Source organism: Papilio xuthus, unplaced genomic scaffold (genome assembly GCF_000836235.2).
Source record: "Papilio xuthus unplaced genomic scaffold, Pxut_1.1 DF825928.1, whole genome shotgun sequence".
Classification (NCBI taxonomy): Eukaryota; Metazoa; Arthropoda; class Insecta; order Lepidoptera; family Papilionidae; genus Papilio; species Papilio xuthus.
This window is the reverse complement of record NW_013532721.1, coordinates 6,611,787-6,620,202: the sequence shown is the minus strand read 5'-3', so window position 1 is coordinate 6,620,202 and position 8,416 is coordinate 6,611,787. Positions and strand designations below refer to the sequence as shown.

The 8,416-nt window shown below is 33.0% G+C and overlaps 2 protein-coding genes across 3 annotated transcripts; one reads left to right on the top strand and one right to left on the bottom strand.

Moving 5' to 3' along the window:
- The first annotated feature begins 236 nt into the window (after positions 1-236).
- Positions 237-6,092, top strand: Ivd (isovaleryl coenzyme A dehydrogenase). Of its 2 annotated transcripts, XR_001228269.1 has the most exons (10): positions 237-411; positions 942-1,068; positions 1,467-1,545; positions 1,625-1,730; positions 1,839-2,000; positions 3,155-3,310; positions 3,598-3,789; positions 4,125-4,293; positions 4,557-5,259; positions 5,291-6,092. XR_001228269.1 is itself a non-coding variant. In XM_013322550.1 (9 exons), the coding sequence occupies exons 1-9, from the start codon at positions 289-291 to the stop codon at positions 4,688-4,690; spliced, it is 1,248 nt and encodes a 415-aa protein (XP_013178004.1). In that variant the 5' UTR covers positions 237-288; the 3' UTR covers positions 4,691-6,092. The 2 variants fall into 2 exon arrangements, 1 of the variants encoding a protein (XP_013178004.1); XM_013322550.1 differs by having other exon boundaries at positions 4,557-6,092.
- On the bottom strand, positions 5,628-7,855 carry JMJD5 (Jumonji domain containing 5). Its single transcript, XM_013322551.1, has one exon. It carries the CDS (start codon positions 7,591-7,593, stop codon positions 6,406-6,408), a length of 1,188 nt encoding a protein of 395 aa, XP_013178005.1. The 5' UTR covers positions 7,594-7,855; the 3' UTR covers positions 5,628-6,405.
- Between the last annotated feature and the right edge of the window lie 561 nt (positions 7,856-8,416).

Sequence of the window (8,416 nt, the reverse complement as noted above, 5' to 3'; positions counted from 1 at the left end):
AAACATATCAAAGACCTTGCAGAATATCGACCTGACTTGAACCACTCCGTCACCATTGGAATAATACGAATAATTTGATATAGCGGATAACGTGTTATTTGTATTCTTTATCAATGGATACGTAATTATCTTCAGTGAATTAATTTAAAATTAGCTTTTGCATTTTAGTCTTTATGTATAAAACAATAAGATACAAGTATTGGAGCGTTTTATCTTCCTTTTACGATGTAGTTTGTTATAGGAGTAGGACAGTTTTGAGCCGGCTACCGATGGGAGTGGTCGTTCACGATGGCTGTTAGAGTTTTGTGTGGCAAGATCTTACGTCGTTGTGTCAGTGGAACAAATGGAAGATGCATGTCTCATTATCCTATAGATGAGCATATATTTGGACTGTCAAGTGAACAGCAACAGGTTTGTATAATACGATTCACTACAAATTGAGTATGACGAAACAAGTTTGCCTTGTTTTCGACACCCGATAGTCTGGTTTATTTTTTTTAACCTTTTAATCGATGATTATATCAAATATTAATGTTTGTGTTACCTACAGCTCATGTAAAACAAATAGCTATAATGTAAATTACACATATAAATTAATTCTTCTATTTTTTATTATTGTTAAAACTATTTGGTAAGCCTTTATACACTGCAGTCTCCGACAGCCGCATTTCTAGTTGATTGACTTGATTCTAGAAAAATATAATTTTGTAGCATTGAAAATTAATTAATTTTTTGTGCCTTCAAAATAATAACAATCTTAAGAAATCATGTTAAAGTTTCACATTTCTACATCATTTTTTTAGATTTTTCTTAATTTCAAGAATTATCAGTATTGGTTAAAGAAATACATACATTTTGTTGTTTATTACTTGACCTCATTGCCTACTACAAATCCAAGATCCGCTCTTCTTTCATCTCTAAAATTTCAAAACTTTTTGCAGCTTCGTCAAATGATTTTCGATTTCGCACAAAAAGAATTGGCGCCAAAAGCAGCAGAAATTGATAGGACGAACAACTTTACTGAATTAAGAGAATTTTGGAAGAAACTAGGAAATCTTGGAGTTTTAGGTAAATCTTATTATATAAATAATGTATATATGTCTTATAAGAATGTTCTAGAAATGCGAATGTAAACTGTTAAACGATTTTTTATTAAAGTTACAGAGGAACTGAACACTTTTAAACATAACATCGCTAATGTAAAGTTGCACTAAATTTAACATATACGTTTATTAAACTTAAATATATTGAAACGTATTTTATTTAAGACTAGCAGTTGCCTAATACGTCAGAGCAGAATAAAAAAAACAGTAGGCTACATATGCCCGTATGCATAAGCTACCTTCAAATCAGTCTAGTCGATCCGGAGATTACCCGGAATACAGTCATAAATTTTAAATTTGTTTTTTGTCATTAACTACTCAAATTATATACAGATATTCCAATTTATATATTATATTTTTCAGGCATAACTGCAAGTCCGGAGTATGGCGGATCAGGGGGAAAGTATTTAGACCACTGCGTTATTATGGAAGAATTGTCAAGGTAAGGTCCTTCTTACAACTGTTCCTGAGCGCTTAGCGAAGCTTATATTAAGATGAATTGGTTCTAATTTGCTATACAGGGCTTCAGGAGCCATAGCGCTATCGTACGGCGCGCATTCAAACTTGTGCATCAATCAGATAAATAGAAACGGAACACACGAACAGAAGGCTAAATATTTACCTAAGGTAAGTAAAAACTACCAAAATTATATACTATTTAGATGTATCTTCTGTTGCTAACACTCATTTTAAAATTATTTAAGGTCTCCTCTTTTTATTTTCTTGATATTCCAGCTATGTTCAGGGGAGCATATGGGAGCTCTGGCGATGTCCGAACCCGGTGCGGGCAGTGACGTGGTCTCCATGAAGCTACGCGCCGAAAAAAAGGGGGACTATTACGTGCTCAATGGCAACAAATTCTGGATAACGAATGGCCCAGACGCTGACGTTTTAGTTGTGAGTATCTACATTTCCTACTGCAAACTAAATGGAGGTAACTTTGAAAAAAAAATCTTTTTAACAATCGTCAAAAAGGAGGAGATTCTCAAGTCGTCTATTTTGTTTTGTTGCTTAGTAAATCCGCACTGTTATAAATGCGAATGTTTTAATGGATGTTTGTTATAAGGTATCCAGAACGGCTGCATGGATCTAACTGAAATTTGATATCGACGTCTAACATAGTCTGGAAGAACACATAGGCTATTAATTATTATTTTTTTTACTACGCACGGACGACGTCGCGGGTAACAGCTAGTTCAAATTCAAATACGAAATGTTATATAGAAGGAAGTAAAGTATTTACTAAAAAAAACTTGAACCTCCCTGTATTGGCTGACCTTTGTCTTTATAAAAATCTCAAGAAATAAAGTCCGACTTTCAACATTGTTTTTTTTTTAACGCGACGAAGCTATTTATAACAATAATTTGTCTAGACTATTATTTAGTTATCTTACACTTGAATATTTTTATTTTATTAAAATAAAGTATTTAAATTGAAAACAATATGATGAATTTGGTGTCAGAAATTAACATTATAATTAATAGATTTTAAATTCAAATTCACGTACATTATTAAATTGAATTGAATAGAATTAATGAACCAACGATTTAAGTTTAGTTTCATCAAATTAAATAATATTTTTAAACTAGTTGTTGTCCGCGATTTCGTCTGCGTAGAATATAAACTCGCGTGCATCACCTTTTCCTTAATATCGGTCAATCTGATCCAGAGATTACCCGGAAACGCAGTCTAGACAAACATACAGACGAAGATAAAAAAATGATTTTTTAAAAATATCAAACGTAGTACCAATGTGATTTATCCTCAATATTATATACAGACATTCCAATTTTTTTAATTTGTATAGATGACTGCTTTGTTACTGAATCCAGTTAAAATATTACAAAGTGCAATGTTTGACCCCTTTGACCTTTAATATATCGATAACTCTCATGGTTGGATTAAATTACGCCAGTCCAGTAGCACAGTAGCTTGGATCTCGCCGTTTTGGTTCACTGTCGCCAGTTACTTTAATGACATAATGTAAACCAGGCATAACGTGTTAAATAAATTTAGATAGCATTTTTTATTGAAATTATTTTGATTACAGGTTTACGCTAAAACTGATTTAACAAGCAAACCTCAACACGGAATTTCAGCTTTTTTGGTCGAAAAAGATTTCCCCGGTTTCTCTACCGCCCAGAAACTCGACAAACTCGGAATGAGAGGCTCCAATACTGGCGAATTGGTATTTGAAGATTGTAAGGTACCATATGATTACATTATATTCTATATTAATATGAAATCTCTCCATGTTATATGACATTGCTTTAGCTTCAACTTTGTCACATGATGTGAGTCTTGATGCAATTTACTCATTATTTTCAAGGTTTCCATTTACGAACTGGGTTCCTATCCTATTCATTTGTTACACCTCACACTTCCATATCAATATTATTCGCATTGTATCGCGTATCTTTTCATTCCTTTCTTCAACTCTACACTAAATGTATTTAACTCTTCAAATTATTTAAAGAAATTTAATATTTTTAGGTGCCGGCAGCTAATCTATTGGGTAAAGAGAACAAAGGTGTGTACGTGTTGATGTCAGGGTTGGATCTGGAGCGTCTGGTGCTAGCCGGGGGTCCCGTCGGTCTCATGCAGGCGGCCATTGACGCTGCTTTCTCATACGCTCATACTAGGAAACAATTCGGAAAGAATATTGGAGAATTCCAGTTACTACAGGTAAAATGGATCTTTTAAACAATATAGATCCAAAATCAGATTTAGAGACATTAAATCCGTATCCCGAATCTAATACTATAATGTAAAACAATCTATACTGGGAAAAGTCATGCGAGTGATTTAATAATTTGATGCCGAGATTGTCACTTTTGGTAAACGTAACCAACAAGTTACAGAATTCTTGTAATATGGCCGACTAACACGTGACCTGACCAACTTCACCCGTATCCCCCTACTAAGGGTACGGGGATACGGTACGTTAAACATTCCGAGCCAAGATATTTGAAAAGTACTATAACCATTTTACTATTTCGACCATATATTTTCCATGACAGGGTAAAATGGCGGACATGTACACGATATTGAGTGCCAGCCGGAGCTACTTATACAGCGTGGCGCAGGCCTGCGACGCGGGCCACGTCAACAGCAAGGACTGCGCGGGCGTCATCTTGTACTGCGCGGAGCGGGCCACACAACTCGCCCTGGATGCTATACAAATATTAGGTAATATCTTAAACTACGACCACACCGGTTAAAATTAGAACTATTCTTGTAATATATTTGGTACCAGATTATCAAATGGCTGGCCTTATTTTATTTGCTGATAGAGATGACATCTAAATTTGGCCGAATTAAAATTCGATCGAAACGTGTGACATAACTTTCTCTATGGATTCATCATCTGTGCTTTAGCCGAGATGAGACGTTGTTTATTTACATAAGGGTTCCTTAATAGGTTACTTGGTGATGTTATATTGATTTTTCAGGAGGCAACGGTTATATCAACGATTATCCAACGGGAAGAATACTTAGGGACGCTAAATTATATGAAATAGGTGCAGGCACATCTGAAGTGAGAAGAATGCTTATAGGAAGAGCATTGAACAGCGAATATAAATAAAGAATAATGATATGTTGATACATAAAAGTTTATTTTTCAATTTATTAACAAATAACTGCACTGTTTCGTTATTAAGGTTACAAAAATTATATTTTATAAATACCTACAAGGTAATCCTTGTAGATATGTATACTATCTGATGTGTGATTTTAATCTCGTACTATTTTGCTACTTGAAACTAATATTGTCTTTTGTTCCTCAATTTAACTATTTCGTAGCATCAAAAATTGCTTGTTACGAATCAATCCAAGTTCTGTGATTATTCCACCAATATGTTGGGTAGTCAAAAAAACACTTAAGCAAATATAGTTTACATAGTTCATTTACATTTGCAGCTAGATTCGTCATTGTTCGTTGTGCCATCCAGGATTCCGTAATCATTTTTCGATTAACAAAGGAAGTGCAGCAAACGAATCGGTTTTGCTTTGAAATGTAACTCGTGGGGCAATCGTAAACATGAAGTGATTATGAATCAAGTCAATAGTTTCGTAATAATCCAAATTTTTCAGGATTGAATGGCTACGTCAATAACTATCCAACAGGAAGAATACTCAGGGACGCTAAAGTGGGTGAAATTGGTGCGGGAACGTCTGAAGTGAGACGACTGATTATAGGAAGAGTCTTAAATAGAGAATATAGATAAAAGAACTTATAAATAATTATTTCACTTCTATCCCATTTCACTTAAAATATCTTTTTGAATCTCAATAATTTCTGCGTAATATTTTTATTCGCACATTCTGGTACAACCATGCACTCCACATTTCCCTTTGCCTTTTGCCTTTACACTGACCAGCACCGCAAGCTGTTGTGACGTTCAGCATATCTTCAAAAAGTGTTTTATGCCTTAATATCTTTAATCTTTCTTTGCTTATTAGAATTTTCACTCTTTGGAATTTATAGAACAGTTTCTTGAAATCGATTTTAGAATTTTTTTGTCCAATTTCTAGTTCACAGGGCGATTGGTGTTCCATTGTTATCATATTGGTTATCATTATCACATGTTGGCTGTAGTATGTGTTGATTTTTAAACATTTTGTTTTGGCAATAATTTTAAGGCATGCTTCACAAAAAAGTAGGTACTTTCTAATTCTATTCTTTCAGCACTGGTATTTTCTATATTAACAGGTAAGTTGACTAAAGTTTCCTTTTTGCAATTTATATTTGCACATGTCAAAAAGATTTCAGCTTCACCATAAGAATGCATAATGAAACCACAAATTAAAAGTAAACTGGGGATTAAGAAAAAGCCATAATTTCTTAAATAGTAGACTATTTCAGGACAGTTTCAATCCGAGCAAATAATATGTATTTGCTAATGTGATCCAATTAATATGATTTTCCGATCACTATTTGTATTGACTTGTAATTATTTTTTACATACTGTTGTGTATTCTATAATGTTAAAATAAAAAGGTGTATTTTACTGTTCTATTTCATTTATCATTTATTTATACTCCCTCTCTCTCTCTCTTTGTCTCTCAAGCTGTCTCTTTATTTAATGGAGTTTGGCCATCAGCTCAGTGAACTTTTGTCACTCATGTGCCAAGCAAAATAAATGTTTCTCACTGGTAATATTTATTTACATGTTTGTCTAAATTTTTACTAGTTTGTGGAGTAAACTGATACTTAGATTTGGTGAAGAAAACAGCAGTATTTAAGGATGTTAGTTAAAAATTAAATTGAAATGTTTCAGAAAGTTTTATTCATGTCTATTACTGCCACCAAAAACTCACAGAGAAGCTAATAGATAAAGATTCTACACAATGCCACCATTTAGGTGGTATGAACAACATTTGCCCAGGACTTAAAGTACAATAATATGGCTTAGCTTCTTTGTATTCAGGGTACTTTTCCAAATCTGGCTTTCTTGGATCAACTTGTGCTGTATTGTGTAATAATTGACTATCATGTGGATATAAATAATCAGTATCTTTTGGTGAGAACAGAAAAATATGTTTCTTACCAATAACTTGAGCTAGTAAGTTTCTTTTTGTATCATAGTGAAGTGGTGATAATGTCCCTTTTGGGCCATACCATGCCATAATATCTACAGGTTCATTAGTGTCAGAAAAGCAGCAGTATTCCGGTTCTGTTATATCTAGCTTCAATTCTGGAATATGGTCAAAAAGTTGGTACTGAGCTAAGTATGCTACAGGTCCATCTGTTTTAAACATATAGTTTTTTATGAATTCTTCCAATGTCATTAACTTCTGGGTCCATTCAGATTTGGTATAATCACTGCCTAACTCAATCGCCACAGTTCTAAGTCCAGCAAGTTTGATGAAATAATTTTGATCTTTCCATTTTTCTAGTGCAGGCCAGTGATTGATGCAGTTTTCTAAAACGGCTGGTCTTTCTTGTAAAATGTAGTCTCTGAAAAATGTTTCCATACTAGGACAGTTTAAAATATCAATTTTATATAAACTATTATAGCTGCTTTGAATATCTACATCTTTTACTTCATTACATACATTTTCAATTTTATTGACATGTGGCCGAAAAGTGTTAATGATTTCTGCACACTTTTGTAACAGCATTGATTCATTTTTAAGAGGACACCCAAAAAGAATACCATGGTCAATAATCTTAAATAATTCTTGAAGTAAGTCTTCTGTTAACTCAGTAGACGACTTATGAAGAACTATTAGTTTTAGATAAGATGCTACTGTTATAGTTTTTCTCCAAGAAAGTTTCACATCTTTCCAATTTCCAGCATTTATCAGTTCATGCATGTAATCGAGTATGGCTTGAATTTTTAACAAGGACACTGAATCTAAAGAGTTAATGTTTCTCACATATTTTGTTAGAAGTAAACAAGAAAAACTAAGATCAGATGTTTCTTGAATTTCAACTAAAATTTGACTTTGGAACTGAACTAATCTATTAAACATTTCTCCCATGATAACAAGATAAGACTTTTACTTAATTTAATAAATTAACAAATTGGGTAAAACGAGAATAAGGTTACCCTGGAATTATTCTGGTTTTACATTTTAAATACAAATTAACATTTACATATTCAATAGCTTGAATAACACACATCAAACAGTAGGAATTTATCCATAAATTTAAAAAAGTGATAAAAGTTATTCGTAATCAATTCGTAATTACAAGTTTGCGAGTATAAATATTTATCTCTCTCATTTTGTAAAGTGACACTGACAAGCACTGACCAAAGAGTATATAAAATAAGAGACGGGACTCTTGACTAATTAGATACACAAACGGAGAATAAAAATTGACATTTTCAATGCTAGCAATATTATGAACAAGTCTACGTTGCTACCAACCTAAAAAAATCAATCTGTCAATTTCCGTTTTGACGTTTGAAAGTATTATTCGAGGGAAAACAATTTTGGAAAAATAAAACAATTTCGTTAATTGCAACTTTATTTCATCTTCTGACTAAAGCGAACATATTTTAAGAACGCAACATAATGCTCATTGCTTTCGTAATAATACCATTATTGTTTAGTTCACCAACAAAATACCCCCAACTTTGATAAATGCTTATTTGTTCCAGTTTGTTTATTTGATAGATCATATTTTCTGATAGAACTGGAGTAGTAGTGCCACTCTTGTCTTGAGAAATAGAATAACACTGGAAAGAGATTAGCTCCTCTCTGTTGGTAAAATATTTAGAAAATTGCTAACAAGACAATATGCATTGAAGCAAAACAAATCGTCATCATCAAGCTCACTATACGGACACACTATACTCCA

Excerpts from the sequence above, each read along its gene's own strand:
- Ivd (XM_013322550.1), top strand. The coding sequence starts at position 289 with ATGGCTGTTAGAGTTTTGTGTGGCAAGATCTTACGTCGTTGTGTCAGT. Across the intron at positions 412-941 it reads TGTCAAGTGAACAGCAACAG|CTTCGTCAAATGATTTTCGA; the intron begins GTTTGTATAATA and ends AACTTTTTGCAG. Across the intron at positions 1,731-1,838 it reads AGGCTAAATATTTACCTAAG|CTATGTTCAGGGGAGCATAT; the intron begins GTAAGTAAAAAC and ends TTGATATTCCAG.
- JMJD5 (XM_013322551.1), bottom strand. The coding sequence starts at position 7,593 with ATGGGAGAAATGTTTAATAGATTAGTTCAGTTCCAAAGTCAAATTTTA.